The 25,367-nt window shown below is 41.6% G+C and overlaps 1 protein-coding gene across 1 annotated transcript in view; it reads left to right on the top strand.

Annotated features, from left to right (window-relative positions):
* MOXD1 (monooxygenase DBH like 1) overlaps positions 1-25,367 on the top strand; it is a 96,688-nt gene that overhangs the window by 35,871 nt on the left and 35,450 nt on the right. The window contains exons 5-7 of the mRNA XM_088451486.1: positions 11,214-11,393; positions 12,023-12,125; positions 23,243-23,409. Coding sequence (XP_088307612.1) covers positions 11,214-11,393; positions 12,023-12,125; positions 23,243-23,409 — 450 coding nt within the window. The remainder of the gene's footprint in view (positions 1-11,213; positions 11,394-12,022; positions 12,126-23,242; positions 23,410-25,367) is intronic.

The following is a 25,367-nucleotide window of genomic DNA, read 5'->3' as shown; positions in this document are numbered from 1 at the left end:
TTTGAACAATGACTTGGAAGGAGTAACGTTGAGTGGAGATGAAACGCTGACCTATGCGTTTCAATTAGCCGGAAGTTATTTGAACAAATACCTGGAAGGAGTAACGCTGAATGCGTCATCCCCTTTCGAATCTAAGCCCATATACAGGGGCTATGGAGATGTGTGTTCTAATTTTAGCCACCTGGTGGAGTGACGTCAGTCACGACCACAGGTGAGTACCTTTAAATATATGATGGGCGCTATTTAGCGATCATATGATCACGTATATATTAAATATGTGTTATTAAAACAATTCCTTTTTATACTTAGTGCTTGTTGAAATAAATGGATTATAGATAAGTCTGCCTCTGAGTCCAAATATTGTCGGTTTTAAATGTTTATAGATATGATGTATGCAATTAGATGGCTAATTAACATCAGATGCACATAGAATGGTTCATTTAGGAGGGTATTTAAACCCAGCCAAGCCAGAGAGAAAGTCACCTTTGATAAAGCTGCATTACAATAGCAGCGAAACGCGTTAGAGTGGATCTTAAACCTATCAAGGACCTATCAAGAACCTACTATTACGCTTGAACCAGGACTGGACTTCAAACCTACCATCACTACTCCAAAATTTGGGACATATTTTCATCTGCTAAAGAAAAAGGACTCTACCAACAAGACAACGCTTACTGGTGAGGAATTTACAACCCCACATTTATATTGGGATAACAACCACTATTGAATACGGGACTGTTCCTCCAGTGGTGTGGATTTGGGAGACCTAGTATATGGACTATGCTCCAGCATGTTTAGTAGTACTATTTAGTCCAGCCAATAAATTAGGAACAAGTGTATGTATCATTGGTTCTTGTACTATGTATTTTACTATTGATTTTTAAAAAATCTTTAATACATTAATTTGTAATAAATACTATTTAATTGTGAGATATATTGTTGTGTATTTTACCATTATTAGCGCTGCTTGTTTTCCTTTTTGATACCTACTTGTATGTGGAGGTGACTTCTCCCATTTAACAGCAGCTGCTTTTTAGAACAACATCCCTAAGTAGCGCCTGAATACACCTTATTGGTAAACTGCTATTACTGTTTCAGAAATTTTATTCAATACTCCCTGGAAATTCCCCCTACCTAGCAACCCATCTGCTCCACACAGTTGTTAGATATGTAAAAAATCCCCAGGACTTTGCCCTGGGTGTGCATCATATATGAGCTTAAGTAAAAATTCCTATCCTCTATAAGATGTAGAAGATAATGTCAGATGCAGAGAATATATAGACATGTCAGAATAGCTATCTCTGTAATTACAGAACCTACCTTCCAGGAACTCAAAGTATATTTTTTTCCTGTTAGTCGTTTAGTGCAATTTTATTTCTGTGGTCACAAATATTTTTACTCAATCATTCCTCGTAATAACAGCATGTTATAATTGCATCTTCATGGAACAAAAGACTGGATGAATACTAATAAAAACAATACAGAGAAATTGGAATCAGATGAATTGTTTTAAACAGTCAGTACAGAGTTATTTGTTTGAAAGTGTATTTTTGGGAGTCATGTTTGGGAAATGTTTACACTTTGAATAGTATCTAATGCTGGGCACACACTGAACCGAATGAATGATCTGCAGATATATCTGCAAATGATGGTTCTTCGTACACACTGAACCACCATCATCTGTGTTGTGTGTAGGAGGAGGTGGGTCCCACTGGCCGAGGGACGAGTCGGGGGCATATCCGCCTCCCTCCCCATGGCTGCCGCTGCATGTGTCTGCAGAACTGACCAGACACACTTGCCGATGGTCAGATATCTCTGCAGACATGTTTGTCCATCGGCTGTGCAGCACAGTCAATGTGATATGTCTGTGAACGACGTCGTTCACAGACAAATCGCAGGTACACCCTGGCCGATGGGCAGCAGATATATTGGCCGATCATTTGATCGGCCAATATATCTGTTAGTGTGTACCCAGCTATACTCAACTGCAAAATACATTGGTACATCAATTACATTGAAATTGCTGCATTACCTAGTACTTTGTCTATTGTCTGCTAATAGACTATTTTATAAACAGAAAGTAAGAAAAAAAAACTGATACAAAATTAAGATATTCAAAATAGCAGTTAGTTTTCATGAAATTGCCTCTAAAAATACATATATTAATTCAACATCAGAGCTCAATAACACCAACAGTAATAGTTACACAAATGTGTTTGCAATATGGAATACATTGTACACTGATGAAACATTTCTTTTACTCATGTATTTAGTTTTCTTGTGGCTATAGAAAAGACTTTATATCTAAACGTTTTATGGTATATAAAATTATACATTATTATTCTTACCATACAGTAGTTATATTAAATCATTTGCATGCACATGATATATAACAGGATATAACCAGTTTGTTCAATATGTGTATATACTGTGCAGTTGCTTGAAAGTATTTTTGTTTGTATATTTACAGTGGTATCTGGTCAGATGTTCGACAGTAACCATGTCGACATTCTTAATTTTGATACCAGGATGTTGACATGTTTACCATATCGACAACTGAAATGTTGCCATTATGGGGATACTGACGGTTAGGATAAGGCACCACCAGGAGGGTTCGGGTTAGATTGTGGGGAGGGGGGTCAGGTGTAGGGATTAGGGATAGTGGGTGGAACAGTCACAGAACACCGCTGATGAGACTGCGCCTTCAGAACCGCTTCTCACGTGACCAACAGGACCCAGATGAATATTCTGGAGCCGTTACTTGTGCCAGGATAAGGTTAGAAGCCACTAGCTACCAGGGATGGTTTGCTGACAGTTCAACATGTAAACATATATTATGATGTTTGTGGACATGTTAAGTGTTGACATTCTGCACTTTGACGGTTCAATCATGTCGACATTTTCATATTGACCTGATTAATGTCGGCATGATTGCTGTGGACCAATCATACCACCACCCTTTCTAGTATATGAAGGTAGAAAACAGTGTTGTGTTTTTTTACTCAAATATTAGAGGATAATACACAAATGCACTATGAGAATTCTGTAGTCGCTCCCCCACTCGTTATCACATTGGTATATTACCAGTACATGGATCTGTATCGATATCTTTTTATGTTTATGGAATAAGGCATCTAAATTTTTTAAAATAAAATTCACTTTATATTGCTTAGTCCTTCTAATATTTAAACCAAACTTTTAAAGTGTTTATGTAGTCTTTAGATGTGCTGACCTCTGCATATTGAGGAACCTCTTATCACAGACATTTTCCATCTGAAATCAGCAAGATCTCTGTATATGCATCTGCATATCTCCTGAGATCCGAAAATAAATCTGTTAACTGGCAGTTATCACCCAATAAATGCACAGTTAATGCACAGGTCTGTGAACTTATGGCTCTTCTGCGTTAACATCCGATAACCCGAGTTAACACACGTTTAATGTACGTTAAGAAGGCTATCAGGTGAATGCAGGAGGCTAATTGATTTAGCCGCAGGCCTTAATGCCTGTGGCCACCTCCCCTTTATTATCCACAGTAATTTACTGTGGGTAAATTAATTCCCCCCAATATCTTCTATTACATACACTTAAAATCATTGTATATAAAGTCAATTAGAGTGATCTCCTGTTGAAAGTGATGCCTAGCAAAACTATTTGATCTTTTCAAAAATGTTATTTTATTAAGGAAATGATTTTGATTGTACTGTCTTCATTTCTACATATATTATATAGATAGATAGTTATATTGATTTTTCATAATTGCTTAGTCCTGGAATATCTCACCCTATGCTGTTGTAGCATGTCATAGCGAATACCTGCTAAAAAAAAGTTTGCTAACAATCTATTTGGTTAGCCAAGTGAGATATGAGCTGTAATAAAGTCTACTCCACCTGTATCATTCTCTAAACCATATAAGCTATTCAATAAATGTCTAGTCCTTTAATAACCTAATCCATTACTTGCAAGGGCTGCTAACAGCATCAAGTGTTATGTTTTCACATGATGTTTAGATAATGATCTTTGCTCAATTTTTGCTTGCACCTCATAAGGGTGAGTGGTGTTCTTATTATCATAATTACTAGTAATGTGAGCAGAAACCTAACAAGTTACTGAACCTCATGGTTAATTGATTCAGCCCCATAATGTTACACAATTATGCAATGAATATAGCAATAAGTAATATGGTATATAAAACAATGCAGTATTTAAGACAATTTATGATTTATGTTAATTCTAAAAATTAAATTGTAAATGTATAGATGGGATTTGATTCTATGCTAAAATAGCACATGAAATGCCTGCCACAAGACACATCAATTGCTTTGTTCCCTTCTACTTGTGCCCTACTGCAATAGTGTTGAGTGAGCAGAGCTAGTGTAGCCGGATCTGACATATCCTTTGCAGCTTGGGGCCCTGGATTGCACTATTTAGCACAAGGTATTGTTCTCCATCTGTTCCATGCATATATTTTAAAAAAGGAAAAAAACTATAAAAATAGTATATAGGGCGCTGAGGTGAGAACTCTTCCCAGCAGCTGCAAAAAGAGAGGTAGTCAGCCACCTATGAAGCAATAAGAAAGAGAAATGTGCAGCGCTGATAATAGATGCAATTTCATGAATATTGGAATTAAAAACAATATTACATTCATAAAATAGAAATAAAATAATTTGGATCAACTATGATAGTAAATAGAGGTCCATAATGCGACCTCACAATGCATGCATGATAATATCTTATAGGCACTTGTTACTGCAGCTTTGGAGAAAAAATGGACACTGAAAAAAATTCTTGCAGAAGGAACTTGGAATAGAATAGTAAATCCAACAGTGGGAGAATGGTTTACCAGCTTGTATTAGATGAAACGAGGGTCCCAAGGAATTAGTGATGGTATCACACCGGCGAACATCCAACGCACGGAAAAGCCTCTGGAGAATAAATGCTGGAACCAAGACAGCGTCCCAAGTCCAATATGGTACTTCAGTACAGTTCCTAAATAGTGTCCAATTGATGAGTGCCTGGTATAGGGAGAACCACCAACGCATTTCACTACCACCTGGTAGCTTTTTCAAGGTGACCTTGAGGCACTCATCAATTGGACACTATTTAGGAACTGTACTGAAGTACCATATTGGACTTGGGACGCTGTCTTGGTTCCAGCATTTATTCTCCAGAGGCTTTTCTGTGCGTTGGATGTTCGCCGGTGTGATACCATCGCTAATTCCTTGGGACCCTCATTTCATCTAATACAAGCTGGTAAACCATTCTCCCACTGTTGGATTTACTATTCTATTCCAAGTTCCTTCTGCAAGACTTTTTTTCAGTGTCCATTTTTTCTCCAAAGCTGCAGTAACAAGTGCCTATAGGATATTATCATGCATGCATTGTGAGGTCGCATTATTGACCTCTATTTACTATCATAGTGGATCCAAATTATTTTATTTCTATTTTATGAATGTAATATTGTTTTTAATTCCAATATTCATGAAATTGCATCTATTATCAGTGCTGCACATTTCTCTTTCTTATATATTTAAAAAAAATTGGTAATAATACTAGCTCACAAAATGGCACATATTTGCACTATTTTACTTAATTGACAATTACGTAACTAAAGTATGGCACCTACATTATACAGGTGTCTTTCATATTCCCATTCAAATAAATCATTTTCCTAATGGTGCATACACACGTAGCGATCAGACAGCGATACAATATCGCTGGCTGATCATTATGCACCCTCCCTGGTGTGCTGGGTGATCGATATCGATTACCCAGCACACCACATACTTACCAACGGCTATAGCGATCAACGATCGCGGGTCCCTATAGTAACCTGCTCGATATCGAGCAAGTTGACCGGCATGCACGGCCGATGGACGATATTGCTATCGTCCATACATGGCCGCGCATTGCTGGTCGATTGTAAATTGGTAGGGATCTTTTAAATGAGCGATTTGAAAGATAACGATATTGTTATCGTACAAATCATTCTTTTAAATCGCTATGAGTGTATGTACCATAAGACTGGCCTTCGCAGATTACAAAGAATGAACCCCATCTGAATACAAACAACTGTTTGTGACACCTCCACAAAACTGTTGATTAAAAATATGTTGAAAGAGCTTTAACTATGTATAAATAGCCTGCAACTACTCTGGGCTATTGATAGTACCATAATCCCTCTGACAATCATATTGCAAAGGTTAAAATGAAGAAGAAAAAAACCCATCTTTGTAATGAATGTCTTTGTTACAACATCAATTGACTAGCAGACATTTAGGAGACTTAGAAGATAGACATCAATAGATTTCAAACAAAGATATGTCTGTTTTTGGATAGCTGATGTAGTTGCAAGCACCAGTATTAAAGGATTTAGATCTTAACTTTGGCAGTGTCCTGTTGCTTTCTAAAAGTTGTCTTTGGATGAATATGTACAGTTCACAAAGAGGGCATAGTTTAGTATGGGATCACTGTACATATAACTCTCTCATATCTAGGGACATTGTTTCTTTTCATATAATATAGTTTACTAAATGCACCCAAGTGTACCCACAGAAGCAGCTTATAGTAAACTACAAATTGGCACAATGCACACGGATGTACATACTCATTAAATACAACACAAAAGATTTATTATTTTGAATTCAAAACAAAGTTATTGTTGTAAATAAACATAATCCTGAAAGCAAAAGACTGTTGATAACATTAAAGTGTCGACGCAGAGTTTGAACACATTTGTGTCACAAAATACGCCAATGTCAAATATGTTCATTAAAATAATGCAATTGCATACATTTGAAAAGCTGGACAAATCTCAATGTGTGTATAGTCTTTACTTCATATGCATCGGGTGTATTTCATATACACTTGCATACAATGTTTTAACCTTTTCTTTTTATAGTGAGATCCATATTCATCCTTAAGGTTGCATAAAATAATTACCAAATCACAAATACAGGTGTTATTACTCTTTGTGTGCAAAAATTACAATATTGCTAAAGTACGCCCACAAAACATATAATATAAGCATGATGAATACACATTCAGCCAGTTACAAGTGCCCATCATCAACAGTGTATCTGTGGAACTGCCCTCAGGCTGCCACAATTGTCAGGCATAGATGTGTCTCTGTGTGGATCTGCATCTGTTCACAATTTACTGTACTTGGCCGATGTCAGATTGTTTTTTTTTTTTTTTTCATTAATTACGAACTCCGTCTGTAATTTTACAAACAATTTCCAAACCAACAACGGGGGCTTATGTAATAGGTCGTGAGCTGCAGCTGCTGCAGGAACTCCTGCAAGTCTTATTTTTAAAGCAGCAATCATTTTAAAGGCAAAACCAAGCCCCAATATTTAGTTTTTTACATTATATCTATACTTTTATTCTTGGTTTCTCTTTTTCCTTTCTATTGCCTTAGTGTTCATTTCTTCTTTAGGGTCCAGAGGGTTCACAGGAACTACCTTAGGGGGTATGTACTAGTTGGAGTAATCCATTGCACCAAACAGCTACAGCTTTGAAGCTCCCAGCATGCATAGGGCCTCCACCCTATATACCCCGCCCCCATCCACAGGCATTCAGTTTTATTGTTTGGTGCGTGGCAATTATCCAGATGCACTGGTTATAACAGCGGGACTGCTTAGGCAGTCCCAGGCTTTTCATTTTGTTTTTTATTTAACAATATTACAGATAAAGAAATGAAGTGCTGTCAGTATGACCAAATGTAAAAACAATATTTTAATCATAAATAAATAATAAGATCTATGCTCAGATCAACCTGATGACAATTGAAAAATGTGGTGCACTCATATATATATTCTGTCCATCCAAAAAAGCCCTCTTGACGGGCGTTATAAATATAGAGGTATTCAACTCAATACCGCTGCTCTCTGGTCTCCCGCTGAGACCGGCAAGTACCGTCTGTGTGATCACACATCCTGTGTAAACCTTTGTCTCAGCGGGAGACCAGAGAGCAGCGGTATTGAGTTGAATACCTTTCTATTTATAACGCCCGTCAAGAGGGCTTTTTTGGATGGACAGAATATATACAGTATGTGAGTGCACCACATTTTTCAATTACCGCACCTCTGGCTACATATGCTGTTTCCTACCCTTATTAAAGGGAAGAATTAAATACAATTATACAGTCTGTTAAAAATCCCTACACCTAAACTTTGGAAATATACCATCGCTTACCTGTTTATATTGTGGAGAACGGAATTCTATCAAGGTGGACACTGTGTAGCAATATATACTACTAACTGTATCAATTTAGTGTCAAGGCTGTTTCAAAACAATGTATTGTTGCCAATAGCGCTTGGAACTGATACGGATTCAGTTCACACTGTGTGATTAACTGCCTAATAACTTTGGACACAGCATGCATGCATTCAGTTTCAGTTGTATTTAAGACCGGGCTTATATTATTTTTTAAATTATTTATCAGCTATTTAAGAAGAGGACATATTCAAGGGGTTCCCACTGATGTCATTAGGTTGATCTGAGCATAGATCTTATTATTTATTTGTGATTAAAATATTGTGTTTACATTTGGTCATACAGACATTTCTTTATATGTAATATTCTTTTCTTTGTTTGGTAGGAAAGGTATAACCTATCCTGATGTGATAGCAGCAGTCTGAGAGCCTTAAATTCAGCAGTGCTAGTTTCAGCGCCAGATTCTATTTCTTTTTCTGTTTTTTATTTACCTTCATTTTGGCAACTACTGAGTTTAGCGGTACTGGGTGCCGAATAGAATGTCAGTACGCTATATGCCTTAGGGATTTTGGTGGATCACAACGAGGCTTAGCTAACGGCATAGCTGGGGTCCGGACTGCGATCAGCTTAACGGAGATGGTAAGGTAAGGCGATTCCTAGTTGCGGGTAATCGTGTGCGGCAGTCTGCACATCTGGTGTAGGAGACGCGTCAATGGCTGCTGTGGGTGAAGGACTCATCAGCATGTCCTCACTAAGGCGGCCTTGGCCATATCATCTGTAGCTGGGGATATGTAGTAGACACACTAGAGCGCACTAGTAAGCCTCTGCTATTGTGAGGCCAGCATACCCGTGCCATTAAAATTGCAGTTTAGGGGAGATAGGTGCTCCCCCGGCTGCTCCTCCACCAACCCAGACGCAACTTCTGGTGTGGATTGCCGCTTCTGGTTTGCTATTTCTGACCACCTCGTGTGTGACCACCTTGGTTGCACTGCTGAAAGCTGTTGGTCTCAGGGTTTGGTCTATCTCCCTCTATACCTCTCCCCTGGGTCAGGCATATAGCGCTCTATTTCATGCCAATACCCCGGAGGGGCTGATCAGTTAATTCAGAGTCCATTTGCATTTAGCATTTGAATGTATATATGCATTGTATGTGACTTTAAGGCTAGCTGCTGCATTTGTACTGCCTTTTGTTTTTCAAACTGTCAAATATATCTATCACTGTTTCTCCTCATCCTTCTGTAAAGGTTGTGGGGTTTTTCATTGGCTTTTCACAAATGTGAAGAGGGTCACATTGCATTTATACCTTATACCTGTTATACATTGCTACATTATACAAAGGTAAAGGGAAGAAGGATGAGCCTCCGGTGCTAAGGTCATGTAAATCCTGTTTTGCAAGCCTGTCAGAGTAGGATTTTGTGCAAGATGGTTTGTGTAGTGTCTGTTGTAAACAGTCACCTTTTATATCAGGTACACCTGCACTGGAACAAGAACCTCCATGGGTGGCCTCTTGGTCTCAGGTTTTGTCAAATTTAGTGGACAAAGCTGCAGCGTCACAAGCTCCTGCTACAGTACTGCCTCCTTCTATGGGGTACCCACAGCATTTGCATCCTTCTATGTATATGTCCCCCATGAATCCCTTTTAGTTTGATTCTTTTTCTCACTCTAGTCAGAGTATGCTGCCATCTATAGCGCTGCAGCAGGTAATGCAGGCAAATAGACCAGTTGAGGTAAAGCAGGGGCATAAGAGGTTCCCTTCAGATGTTTCCTCAGGATCCTGACTCACACTCTGATACTCAGAGTTCTGGTTCTTACTCAGTGGGGGAAGACCATCAATCCTCTGTGGATGTCCCCTCTCTGTTGAGAGTGGTTAGATCTGTCCTAAGTATAGAGGAAGGGGAGGTTTCGCTGAAATCTAAGACTCTGGTCTTTAGGCATCAGAAGTTGGCTAAAGATTATTTCCCTCAGTCTGAGCAAGTGACGACTCTCATATCTGAAGCATGGTGTACTCCAAATTAGCATTTCCATGCTACAAGCAATTTAACTTCTCGGTACCTATTTTCACTTGGTGAATGTGACAAATGGGAATTCCTCCAACCTTTTACCTTTTTAAATGATAATGAAATAAAGAGGGAATAGCCCACACCTGTCCATGAAATAGCTTTTGAGTTGATTGTCCCATTACTTTTGGCCCCTTAAAAAGTGGGAGGCACATGTAGAAACCGTTGTAATTCCTATAGCGTTCACCTGATTTGGATGTAATTACCCTCAAATTAAATCTGAAAGTCTGCAGTTAAAGCACATCTTGTTTGTTTCATTTCAAAGCCATTGTGGTGGTGAATAGAGGCCAAAATATGAAAATTCTGTCAATGTCCCAATATTTATGCACCTGACTGTATGCTAACGGAGCGGCCCATGCCCAGCCTGACCCTGGTCATCTCCTCTGGAGCTAGGTCTAGGCAAGCACCTATGTCACCTATACCCAGGGCTGGTCCTGTGTGTATAGGAATGTAAGCGAAGATTACTGAGTTGGTCTTATATGTGTTTGCTTAGGGCATAAGTTATATACTGTAGTGTGACCTATGCCAAGAGAATAGTAAGGCTGAGGACAGACGTGATATAAGGTAGTAACTATCAATGTATAATAGAGAAAACTATAAAACAGGCATATATAAGAAAGTACACTTACCCTGGGACATTCCCAAGTCTGCTTACTATCATCAGTATACACTGAAGACTTGTATGGAGGTCCCTGCAAAAGAGAAAAGAAATCCTGTTCCAATAAAGTTACTCTACACCTCGTTACATAGCAGTTACCACATTATAAACTACATGGGAACAACTAGAAATATAATAAAGCCCTGTGTGTCAGCATCACCATGGGTTAAATTAGAATTTTTTCCTCTTCAAACTGCAGTGTTTGTACTGTATGTGAAGTTAATGCAACTGAGATGATACATATACATATTCAATTAATAAATACAAATCTGCTTTTCTAGGTTGAACCACTGATACAAAAAGGTCATGAGAGCATGGTACATCATATATTGCTATACGAATGTAACAGAGATGCAGGTGACACTGTCCTTGAATATGGTCATGAATGCTACCATCCCAATATGCCTGATATCTTTCTTACATGTGAAACTGTTCTTTATGCTTGGGCGATTGGTGGGGAGGTGAGTACCACAATTTTATTTTTTTTATCATAGATTATCATGTATCACATTTTCATTTCTCAGAATCCTGATTTAAGGTGCTTGTGGACTGAAATAAACAAATACAAAGATAACTTGTGTTACAGATTATATATCAACAAGAACCATAACTGTATGCTGTAATATTCCTCCCTTCTGTCCTTCCTATCTTCTTTACTCCTTCACTTCCATCCTTTTCCCTTCTTTCCTGCATCACTTCCATTATTCTCCCCTTCCTTTCACCTTCCATTGCATCATTTTCTTTCCTTCACCTTCCATTCCATTATTCCCCACCTCTTTTCACCTTCTATTCCATCATTCTCTTCTACCTATGTCCCTCCATTCCATCATTCTCTCCTTTCTTTCACCTTCCATTCCATCAATCTCCACCTGATTTCACCTTCCCTTCCATTGTTCTCCCTTTCCTTTCACCTTCCCTTCCATCATTCTCCTCTTTTGTCCTCACTTGCTTTCTTAGTGGTCAAGGTAAATGTGTTTTTCAAAAACTACAGTAAATATACATTTTGTGTTTTCTTCTATATGCTTTAGATCCCATAATCAATTCCTTATTTATCTTAAATGTATTTTATTGAACACTGTACTTATTACAGGGATTTACATATCCACCACACGTAGGCCTGTCCATTGGCACGTCAACAGACCCAACATACGTCCTTATGGAAATCCATTTTGATAATCCATCACATCAGCAAGGTACTGTAAAACAAAAGTCTGTAATTATTGTGCAATGAAGGACTGTGGGCCTGTGTATCTGTTCACCCTTTTACTTCAAAAATATGCAAATGGCACAGCTGCCAAAACTTGTACAGAGACGCCCACCAGTGGTGCTTCCGATCCGCTAGTTAAGTACAAAGATACAGCATCAGTAGCACATCTGTAGCATAATTGAACATCTTGGCAACCCTATGGCTGCTCAGCATCTCCATCCGAAGTAACCTGCCAGAGCCATGGCCATGCCACTGCATACACAGACAAGCCCACTAAATGGTCTGGACATGCCTGCCTTCATCTAGCCACCCCCTATTACCAATCATAAATGCTCACTCACTGTCACTGACTCTGTGTCTAGATTCTCCCTGTGACCGCCACTGGTAATGAATCCTGGTGACTGTGCAGTATGACTCATATGCATGTGCAGTACAAAAAAGAAATGCTCAACTCCGCAAACATCGGCATTGCATTCACATCTGAATCGGACCCTGTATGTAATTTCTTTTCATCCAGTAATCTCTTGTTTTACTTTTGCTCTTTTCTGTGTTTTTGTCCTTTTGCATCAAGTATTCTTTTGATATTTCAGAATAGGAAGATTAAATGTAATTATTGTGAGGGATGGAAACTGTAGTGCAGGAAGAATAGGTAAAGGGCTGTTGGGAAGAATTTAATCAGTGATAGACAACAGGTATCTCTGGGGCTGCTTAGGCCCTCCAAGCAGGCACTTGAAGCCCCCCACTCCTTCCTTCTTTATGGTCATATTTATTTATGTCATGTGATGGTGGTTTAAAATGATTGCTAATATATTATTACAGATAGGAGTCTCATTCATTATTGGTGCTAAACACTGAAGGTTAGAGGGCAGCCCTATGCGGCCCAGGGAGTGTATCAGGTTTGCTTATCAATGATTTAAGCAGTCTGGTGATCTACTCCCTTCTAAGCTTATTATTACTGTAGTAAACATGTTCTTGGCATGCACTTATTGAAATAGCATTGGTATTTCACCATTGTCATGAAGTGGAGCATGTCATGATTCAAAAGAGTATTATGAACCCAAGATGTGTAGGTTGAAAGGTTGAAGTGAGACATTTTTAGATAATGACTAACAGGAAACATGTATACGGTACAGCTGGTTTAGTACTCAGAACTGTTAGACAGGTCCTTGGAGGCATGCAGGAGAGATGACAGGGTTTCAAGAGATTTGTGTTTTATGATTTGCCTGGAGGAACTAAAAGCAGGTACAGTTGATCATAACAACATAATCTCTAAACACTAAATGTAAAAAGCCTTGTACTTATGTCCTTTCTTTAGTTCGTAGAATAATCGCATTAATGACAGATAAAAGGAAGATAGATGGCAAATGTAAGAAAACATCTAAAAATTCAATTGAATTACTAAACTCTACATATATTTATTTTCAACATTACACAAAAAGAAAGAAACACTTTAATAAAATAATTCAATGTTAGATAAGCAGACAGCATCTGTTATATTTGTTATAAAATTAAAATGTTAAGTGTCTCATATATAGTGAAAAAGAATTCCATATTTAGATCTAGAGATGTGCAGGCTCGGATTAGTTTGGATTTTTCAGCCAAATTCAGCTTTATCCCGCCATGGACAAACCATGTATTTTTCCCCCATATTTCCACAACCAGGACCATCTCACAAAGCCTAGTGCTAGTTCTGCTTTAGGGGGTGACCCCGCGTAATTTTTTTTACATTTTAACACTGTAAATCCCATTTTACACACAGCCTGCATGGATCTCCTTGATGTGTGCAGGCTTCTGATAAACTCGTACCTTGTAATGAAACCCACATTATAAGTTGTGAGTTCTCTCCCAGGAAAACTCTCATTGACTTGCATCACTGATATACTTGCACCCTTCAACTCACACTCTATTTCATAGTGTGACTTTAAGTATAGACTTGCACCAAACTCGCTGCGAAATTATGCGAGTCCATAGTCGCACATAAACTCAGACTATTTTACAATTCCCCCTGTGTTTCTTCTCATTCCATAATTCATATGGAATTTTCTCTACTGCTTTGGAGAATAGTCTGTTCTGTAAATATGTGGCTGCCATTGCAGCTTCATCTCAATATTTTTAAGATAGTCTTGAACCTGTTAACATGCATCTGATCATTTTAGTCAGAATTCTGTTCTTTCTCTCTGCTACCCCATTCTGTTCTGGCATGTAGGGAACTTTCTCGTGGTGCTCTATGCAGAGTTGTCTTAGAAAGTGTTCTACTTTGTGCCCTGTGAATAAACCTCCATTGTCACTACAGATGAAAGTGTATTTCTTTGAAATGTATTTCTAGCCATTGTTACATAATCCTGTAACTTGACCAGTACTTCATCTTTGCTTTGAATCAAGTAAGTGACTGTGTATCTCAAGTAATCATCAGTGAAAGTCACTTTATACTTGTTACCTCCTGATGTGCGCACTTTGATTGAACCATCTGTTGATGTGTGTGAGATCAAGTGGTCTCAATGTTCACCTCTTACTTGTTTGAGGGATTGTTATTCTCGTGGCTTTTGCTTTTATACATCATTTACACCTCTTGGTTGTTGAATAGTATGATACTGTGAGATCCTTTGTTAGGTCTCTCCTTTGCAGTTATTTAATGCAGGTTTTTTTCTGCGCTGATATTCAGCTAAGAGTCTGTTTTTCACAAAATCTAGGATGAGTTCTGCCTCAGGCCTTGTTTCCAGAGCATTTATCAGTACACAGCATTAATCAGTGCACTGTGTATGTCAGGTAAGCTGAAAGGAGCATGGCTACTATGAGGTAGGGTTGGACATTGGAAACCGATTCGATGGAAGTACTTTTTCCATCGAATGCTGGGAATTCAATGGCTGCTAGCCATCGAATGCAGCTTTCCAATGCCCATCAGATAGCTTGCTGTGGGGGTAAAGCACACACCACTGCTCTGCATAACAGAGCAGCGGGTGAGCAGTGGGAGAATAGATGCCGTGCGCATTTATTCCCTGTTTGTATAGCTCTATTCCTTCTGAGGTATAATACTGGGTAACTGCTGCTATGCAGATTTTTTGTTCAGAGATGTTTCTAGTGCCTAGGTCATTATAATTGGGTCTCTGGTAACTGGGTTCTGTGGTATTTTTTGTCTTTGTCTGGGTTCCTTATGCTTGTTACTGGGTCGGGTGGCTGCCTAGGTCCATAATCTGATGGCAAAGGTGTTCTTATGGCCGGTACACACTAGATGATGTCTAGTGTGTACCAACCTTATTAGCGTCAGGACCCGACGGGGTGCCAGCATCGGCAAGTGTGTACACACTTGCTGATTCTGGGAGCAACTGCAGCTTTCGGCAGCATGTCCCCCCGCTGACGATATCACTCGTCAGATCTACATGCAGGTCCGACTGATGTAGTCACTGATGAAGCGCGGGAATGCACATTGCATGATATGCAGCATGCCTATGTTCTATGAGCCAGTACGGGTGTATCTGCAAGCAAATCACTACGTTAAAGTGTTATAGTGGCTATTAGTGTAACTTAATGTTTCGCGTGCAGATACACCCAAACTGGCTCACAGAATATAGGCATGCTGCATATCATTTTAATCAACAGAAGCTGCCTGTGCTATCAATTCGATTCACTGTATGATGCAGATGCATTTGAAGGTAAAAAGTCGCATAAAAGACGCTCGCACTAGCGAGTCACGCCATGCTATAACAGAATTCACACACACCACCAAGTGATTTATTTTTAATCTAGTAATGAAGATTCAAAAGAAGAAGAAAAAAAAACCTCCCCTTCCGTGATTCGAACCCCAGACCCCAAGGTGCAAGGCGCAGACCTTACCCAAAAGCCTACACACTCTAGCCATGTTGAGAGCTGCATCTGTCGTATATGTGATGTGAAGTGTGCAAATTAAAGCAGGCATTGTGTACAATGTCAATAGTGGGCTCAGCATGCGGCAGCATTGAATAGAAGTGAATGATGGTGGAGGTGGTGGTGAGCCATACAATGAGCTCAATGGAGTTGAATAGTAATTGTGGGATGGTGGGGGGGAGGTGGTGAAGGAACGTGGATGGCCATACACAGAGAGGAAGGGAGAAGGGAAGTGCAAAGTAGTGCATTTTAAAAGTATTGAACCTGATCTCTCTTTATGAAAAACTTGCCCCCTGTTATGTGTACAATACAATGTCTACTTTATAGCAAAAATGCCAAGTAGTGGGATGTCGAGAGAAATGTTTTGAGTCTAAGGTCACAGGAGTGCTGTGTGACTCGGTAGTGCCGAGCGTCTTTTTTGCATCTTTGTACCCTAAAATGCATCTTATTAGCACAAGCAACTTCTGCTGATTAAAATGATATGCACCGTGCCTATGTTCTGTGAGCCAATATGGGTGTATCTGCAAGCAAATCACTACGTTAAAGTGTTATAGTTGCTATTATTGTAACGTAACGTTTCGCGTGCAGATAAACCTGAACTGGCTCACAGAATATAGGCATGCTACATATCATTTTAATCAGCAGAAGCTGCTTGTGCTTGTTACAAGTCGCAGTCACAACTTGACACTTTCTGACAGTATGCCCAGACAGGACAAGGTTACTCCAGTTCTTCCTGTTGCTAGGAGATCGGCACACCTCAGGAAGTGATGTGTTTTCCAAAAGTGCAAACCTGATTGGAACTTCAACCTATTTATACTCACTGATCTATTGCACCTGTGCTGACTATAGAGTGTCTGTGAGTTCCCTCAGCCTGGCTGCAGAGTCAGGTTGTTAATGTTTTCCAGTTCACTGAACTCCCACACGGCTTCCTAACCGCTCCAAGTAGCTTCCGTGCTACCACCAATCTCCAAACGGCTTCCTAGCCGTATCCAGCACCTCCCGTGCTGCCAACGTTCACCATACGGCTTCCAGGCCGCTCCAAGTAGCTTCCGTGCTACCACCAATCTCCAAACGGCTTCCTAGCCGTATCCAGCAGCTCCCATGCTGCCAACGTTCATCCTACGGCAATTGCCCCAACATCGGCACCATCGCTGTCAACATCGGCACCATTGCCGCACCATTGGCATCACTGCCGCACCATTGGCATCACTGCCGCATCATCTGCACCACTGCCGCACCATCGGCATAATTGTCGCACCATCGGCATCATTGTCGCATCATCGGCACCATTGCCACACCATCGGCACCATTGCCGCACCATCGGCATAATTGCCGCACCATTGGCATCACTGCCACACCATCAGCACCATCGGCACAGCTGCCACACCATCGACTCCAAGCTATTGCCCAAAAAACCAAACTTTACTCTCACAACATCTTTACCACCGATATCCTTAAAATCATCAACTGTGTCAGTACTAACGGTACATTCATAACCTGTTGAATTCCCCTGTATCTTCATGTGAGCCGCTACTAACTCGAGCATAAGTCCAGGCGGCCGCCTAAGTACCGGTGAATATATCCCAGTTCTAAGGGAACAACGGGCGGTTGTTATTGGCAGAAGATCTCGCTAGCCGGGTTCTACGGGTCTCACATGGAGCAGGCAGTGGGATTCGTAACAGTGCTATCAATTCAATATGCTATATGATTCAGATGCATTTGAAGGTAAAAGTCTAATAAAAAATGCTTGCACTACCGAGTCACGCCATGCCATAACAGAATTCACAGGAGTGCTGTGTGACTGGGTAGCTCCAAGCGTCTTTTTTGAGTCTTTTTACCCTAAAATGCATCTTATTAGCACAAACAGCTTCTGTTGATTTAAATGATATGCAGCAAGCCTATGTTCTATAAGCCAGTACGGGTGTATCTGCAAGCAAATCACTACGTTAAAGTGTTATAGTCGCTATTAGTGTAACGTAACGTTTCACGTGTACATACACCTAAACTGGCTCACAGAATATAGGAATTCTGCATATCATTTTAATCAGCAGAAGCTGCTTGTGCTATCAATTTGATTTGCTGCATGATTCAGATGCATTTGAAGGTAAAAAGTCACATAAAAGATGCTCGCGCTACCGAGTCATCATGTCTTAGTGAAAGCTGTGCCTGCCTGTGACCGCTGTCTGAACCCATGAGACAAATATATATATATATATAGTTTTTTAACAGTACAGGCCTCACACACATACTGTTATTATTTAATACTTTATTACAAATTCTTCTACAGCCCTGATTCTATGACCAAAATGCTATACTATAGTGTACCCGATCACAGCTTCTGTCAGTCAATCATCGTGCGGTGATACAGAAAATGCATTGGAACACTGATGCATGTGCTGTGTAGTTTAGGAAAAGTGACACCTGGTGGACAAAAAGTTGTATTACACAATATGACTATTTTCCAGTTCTACACTACGTCCGTTAAGAAATATTCTGTGTGGCGCGACTCTGTGTGGCGTGAGATGCATGGCACGCTACATGGCTGTATGGAGTAGCAAACTAGCTGGGCACATCTGTAGCCAGTACACACTGCTCAATATGGACAATTTGTTGTCCGATCATATGCTGTCAGTAGGCACACACTGGAAACTCTTTGTTGTAAAACTATTTTATATTAAACTGGTTTTGTTTAACAGCATATACAGACTTGACAGGTTAACATGCATAACAGACATCACTTTATCACATCACTTCTTCTAGAAGGTTCCTGTAAAAACAAAGGGCCTGATTCAGACCCACTCGCGAGCGGCTGTCCACTCGCAAGTGGGTCGATGTTATGGACTGAGCATGCGCACGACGGAGGGAGCTCCGTCGTGCGCATGCGCCAGACGCGACGAGCGAAGGAAAGTCCTTCGCTCGTTGTGTCCGATCAAAGGGGGCGTGCTGTCAATGTTGATTGACAGCACGCCCCCTTTGGTGGGCGTGCCAGGGGCGTGCCTCCCTGACGGGGGCGTTCCCACGGGAACGCCTCCCGTCAAAAGCCGGCCCACTGACATCACTAGTGATGTCAGTGGGAGTGATTTTGGCTCTGATAGAGCCAGAATCACTCCGGAGCTTGCGGTTGAAAACCTCAACCGCAGGCTGCGGCTCGCAAATTCGATGGTCGCGATGGTCTCGACCATCGTGACCATCACAATGCACGCTCGTATAGCCTGTGGGTGGTGACCCACAGCTATACGAGCGTCCAGGAGGACGCTCCATGAAAATGGAGCCCGGCCCTCATTCATAGCGTGCGCTCTGCTCAGAGCGTACGGCTCTGAATGAGGGCCAAAGTTCATAACTGTATATAGAGTGACAACACACTAACACATTATGTAACAGCGCCACTTACTGTCCCTCCAGTGTAATTACTCAAACACCTTAAGTCTCAGACACTTGCAATATCTTAATCATAAATAATCAAATATCAGAGCATTTCAAATATGTTACTATGCTGCTGCTGTTATTGACTTCAGCCTCAAGCAGAAATTGACATGTTCCATTGCAACCAATAGTTTCGATCACTAGGGCTACTATCTTTTCAATTTTAGATTTCTGGACAGGGGGTGTGGCCAGGGGAGTGAACAAAACTGCAGTAGGGTTACAGCCACTTTATTTGTCAGATTTCAAGTCATTTTTTACCACCTAATAAAGAGCCCCCTCATGCTCTAATGACTGCTCAAAGCCCTCTCATTCCCTAGTATTACTGTCCAGAGTACCCTCATATTCTGACTGCCCAGAAGCCCCTCATGCCCTAATATTTCTGGCCAGAGCTCCCTCACACCTTTATATGACTACCCTGAGCCCCTCACACCCCAATATGACTTCACAGTACCCCCTCATAACCTACTATGACTACCCAGTGCCCGGTCTTGTACTAATATGACTGCCCAGAGCTCCCTCATGTACTAACATGACTGCTCAGATCCCCTTCATACTTTAATATGACTGCCCAGAGCCCACACCAACACAATGGCTCCATCACCCTGACTGGAAGGAACACACAGTTCACATAGGAGGCAGCCTGCGGGTAGCTAAGGACTGTGATGGGCAGGCAGTTGATGGGCTTTGGCAGTCAGGAGGTATGGCGGGGTTGTTTGGAGGAGGATTCAATGGCAGTCGGAGGATTCCTGGACACAACACATCCTGGATGAGCAGGCATCTGGATTCTGGACAGTCTTTGTGATTACTGGACTGTCTGTATCATACCTGGACAGGTGGTAACATCACCCCATAGCCATTTACCTTATTTGAGTAGCATTAACCACTTGCCTGTCACAGTTGCATCAGATGCGACCACACCAGGCTGGGCTTTCCCTGATATGGTCACATCTGATGTGGCCAGTCAGAAACGCCCTGTGGGAAGCTATTGGACGAGAATCTTCCTATTAGTCACCAGGCGTCCTGGCCCCTCTGCTGCTTCATATTTCCTCCCACCAGTGATCAGCCATCCCTACTACCCCCCTCCCACCCAGCAACTGTAGAGAGAAGCTGCCACCAGGGACTGTCAGCATCCACCACTCGTTCAGTGGCCTCCCCCACCGCTGTGATCACCTGCTTCTCCCTGCAGCCGCCGGGACATTCAGAGCTGGCCTCCCCCCCCTTCCCCTGTGATCACCAGGCGGCTGCTTCTCCCTGCAGATGCCGGGACATTTAGTGCTGGCCTCCCCTCCTTGCCCTGTGATCACCCAGTGGCTGCTGGGTGATCACAGCGCCAGCCCTCCTCCCCCTTGTGATTACCTGGCACCTGCTTCTCCCTGCAGCCGCCGGGACCTTCAGTGCCCACCCAACTCTAGTAATGGCCATCGATAGTTAAATATTGATTGTTCACTAGCGATGGGCAATGGTTTTATGGTTTTACCATCAATGGCAGAGAGCCAATGGTTCTCTGCCGTCGAAGGTAAGCCGATTATTTTTAAAAAACATTTGGGCAGGACAGAGCTTAGCCTCGCCACCGGCAGCCGCTAAGCCCCCCTTGTGATTTGATCTGCTTGCCGTGCCCCCAACAGCGGTGGCCATTGAGTGGTGCAAACCATCAATTGTTCACCACAGATAGTTTGTGTCATCGATGGTAATCACCGATGGACAACCCACCAATGACCATCCATAGGACATATATAGCAGTGCTCTTACTGCCCGCGATAGTATTGATTAGCGATACTTATTGATTTGACATGTTTGGGAAAAAAAGATTTTTGTTTTTTTGAAGAAAGTTAATGAACAGTGGGCCTGATACAGAGCCGGCGCTATTTGCGCTCGCTCGTTCAAAAAAAGGGGCCGGCTATTTAAATTGAGCGCTCGCTGTTTGCGGTCTGTTGATGCCTCTATGTCTGAGCGAGCTAACAAAACATGCGCTCGCTATTTTGTAAAGATGCCCCCTGGCCGCTCGCATCCTACGTCATCTCCGCTATTTATTAGATTAATCGAGTACATCGAAAGGCGTCTGAACTGCTCGCAGTGCTTGTGGTTGGATTTTCCTACCGCAATCATGCGAACAGTTCAGGCTAAGAAACAACCAAGTGACGTGGTCAATGACGCTGCTTTGTTAATTATGCACACCCTTAAAATGCCCGTTTTGACCGTTTGCAACGCCTGCGTTCAGATCTCCACTCCCCGTTTTCAAGCACCTTCCCCTGTTACCACCCACAAACGACTCATCCTGTCACTCAAATTAGCAGACACTCGCTATTTTGCGAGTGCTCGATTTCCGACCACAATGACTGGTTGGCGCATGCGCATTACGACCCATACGCATGCGCAGTTGTGCGAACATCGCTCGGAGCGAACGAGCGGCCGCTTACGAGCGGCTCTGAATCAGGCCCTGTATACTAGGGATAGCCATCGACCGTCGATGGTGTATAACCATCGATGGCATGTGCCTGATGGCAAGCACCTATGCCACCCTATCAATGGCAGCACCAGATGTTAACAAAATCTCAGTGTTGCAGGCCCGATGGGTGTGCTCTACACATGCGCAAAACCCAACCATCCATGTCTGCATCATCAGTGGTTTTCGAATGATGGTTCAAAACCATTGGTTATTGATGGTACAGGTATCGATGGCTATCACTACAGTATACCATACAAAATTGCTATTTTTATGGTATACTGTCTTAAAAAAAAATTTTGCTATAAAATCGTATTGGATAAGTTTTAAATACACGTTCTTGACCCATTTTAATCATTAAAAAAAATACAATTTCGTAGCGGTTTTTGGGAAAAAAAATTGTCAGTTAAGTGGTTAAGAAACACTAGTGAAAGCATTTGTTTTAATGACACTTGGTATCCTGCCTAATAGGTGTTGTAAATAAGAGAAAAGAAAGAGATGTATGAAGCCTCGAAGCGGCATCAGCACATGTTATGTGCGTGATACCTCTTTTCCCCAATGTATGCACCCCTGTCATTATCGGCGCTGCTATCTAAAAGATAGCAGCGCCGATAGCCTGGGCAAAGTATGAGTGGTCAATTCGTCTGACCGTTATTCCTGCTGCAGCTGTCGCTATTGACAGCTACAGCCTGCCGATGCCCTATCCCCACAGCAGGTACAACACTGTGCCTGCTGCAGTGGTTGCCAGCTCCAGGGCTACACACGGGATCTTGCGATACTTGCGAGATCCTGCGCATGCTCAGTGGAGCTGGCCGGGACTGAGACACAGCGCATCAGCACTAGGCTGATACGCTGTGGGCTCTAGCGGGGATCGCCGGAGGGGGGAGTTAACACTACCCCGCTCCGGCCAATGAGTTGGTCATACATCTCATCGTTAGTGCTTCCTGCTTCGCCTCGGTAAAGAGGTGAAGCAGGAAGCGATATAGCAGCACTTAACATGCCGCTATAATACATCTCCCCCAAAATTGGGTGTGAGGTGCAAATAGCTATAGGAAAATCATATTATACATTGAAGTCTAGCCCTAATTTGTAACACTTTCTTTAACCAACAGCAGTAATCTATGATATCCATGGTAATTTTGTTGAGAATTAAAGTAGTTATTATTTCTTACAGTAGATAGCTCAAGCTAAAACTTTGTTCAATCATCGTGACTCAGATTTGTAATATGTAAGTAATTTCTAATCATTAAAAAAATTTAAATTTCCATGTTTAAAATGTGATTAGTGCACAGTCGGACAATTGGTTTATTTTGTGCCTACAGTATTGTCACAGTCTAACTGATTTGTTTAGACATGCTTTTTTTTTGTCATTTTAGGTTTAATAGATAATTCAGGCATTAAATTGTATTACACTCCTCACACGAGAAAATATGATGCTGGTGTATTAGAGGCAGGCATTTGGGTCAGCCTATATCATATGATCCCACCAGGAATGCCTGCATTCAGCTCCGAAGGACACTGCACTGTGGAATGTCTGGAAGAGGTGTGTGTGTTGACAGTCATTTTATTAATCAGAGCATGTCAGGAATTATTTAATGCAAAGTTAGTCTTGCAGCCAATTAAAATGCTGATAAATATCTTAGGAGTGTAGCATGTGCTGGATTTGCTAAGTTCTGCTGTTTAACAAATGTAATCTTCTCTAAAGCACATTTTTGTTAAAATATGATTGAGACTACATTATTATCTTAAGTATAATATGTATTGATATTGGTGATCTGTTTGCCAAACTGTAGAAAGAGTGAGGTCATCATCAGTATTCTATAACTAAATAAGCGAGAGAACATGGCCAATGGGGCTTAACCTAGAAATGAAGGATGGTCAGCTATTGGGGGCTTACGTCAATTAAGTAACTGTGAACATAGGCATGCATGATTACACTCACTCCACCCAGCCCCACCAGGGACATAGACAGGGAATACATACGGGAGACCGGCAGTTAGGATGTCAGCAGTGAGAAGACAGACAGCGGCATCCTGATGCTCAGAATCCATGCTGCAGTGTGTGGGGGAGCCGGGGACCACAGACTTTCTGGACCCGTCAGAGTGCTTCCGATAGGAAGGCTGAGCAAGCTTCAGCTTACGCAGCCTGGCTGAGGGCAACGACTGAAGATGGCGAGGGTCATGATGGTGATCTGAAGCAGCATCTGTAGATGCTGCATTTGCATTACAGATGCATGCAGGAGGTGTCTGTCTCCTACAGATGCCCCATGCTGCATTTGCATTTTAGTTGGATTATATTGCACAGCTGCTTCCTTGCGGCTGTGCAATAACGTCCGCATCAGAATCAAGCCAATAGACCACTCACCAAGAAAGTAAGTACATCTATCATAACCATAAATGTATACATTTATGTGAAAGTCGATGATGATAATCTTAATCAGTGGTTCCCCACTGCTGTTTCACAATACGTATTCCAAACGAAATAGGCAAGGATTCTGTATGCTGTGTGTTCTTTATAGTTCATATGTAGCCCTTACATCATATCTCTTGTAGGGAATCTGTAGGCTGGGTGTTCTTAAAAGTTCAAATATACTGTGTGTTAGTGTCCACTGTTGTGAAAATAAATGTCCAAAAAAAGAGAGTTTCAATGTGTTGGTCCTACAGGTGTATAGTAGCCGCTGCCCTTTAACAACCCTTAATTACCCACCCCTCCACCTCGTACCCCTGGAAGCGTCGATTGTAGGAGTAATGGTGTAAAAGATAGAATTAATATTGTTCTTTACAGTAAAACTCCATGTGCCAGCAAGCCTGCCCTGGCATCCCGGCATTATGAGAACCACAAGTGTCGGCATGGCAGGACAGTTAAGGACCACTGGCACCTGTACCTGTAAAATATTTTAAAAAGACAGAACTCACACACTGAATGATTTAATCCCACCTATTCCTTGGGGGTGCTCAGTCCCCTTGTCCATGTTCTGTAAAAATCCTGTCTTGGAAAAATAAAAAAAATGCAGCTTCCTAAGCTCACGGACATGGTGTACTGTATATTACAGTACAGCAACCCAAATGACCATTCCCATGTGGGTCGACTCTCTACACTGTAGCATTGATTGGCTGAGAGTGGTCTGACTCTTAGCCAATCAGCAGCGCTGTCATAAATTCCTTTTTATTGGAATGCCCGCTAATATCACTGCTGCAGAGAAGTGCCTCAAGGCTGTGACTGCCGGTGTTTGTCTGCTTAGTTACAAGTGCCAATGACTTTATGTCATTAGTACGTGTTGGGACTGGAGCCACGAAGGGGTTAGCAGAACCGCACTCATACACCCTGTGCTGCTCAGGTCTTTGATTCTAGAGATGAGAAGTTGCAGCAAGGCTTTGAGTGAATTAAATTTGGCATAGGAAATATGTCTTGCACAAGTGGGGTATGGCTATTTCACACAACAATACATTTTCACATTTCATATACAAACAGTAATGTAATGATGATGGAAATGTATTTTGC

This window comes from Taudactylus pleione, unplaced genomic scaffold (genome assembly GCF_031769625.1).
Source record: "Taudactylus pleione unplaced genomic scaffold, aTauple2 ptg000006l, whole genome shotgun sequence".
Lineage (NCBI taxonomy): Eukaryota > Metazoa > Chordata > Amphibia > Anura > Myobatrachidae > Taudactylus > Taudactylus pleione.
Note: the sequence above shows the minus strand (reverse complement) of the source record. Positions and strands in the feature narration are given on the sequence as shown.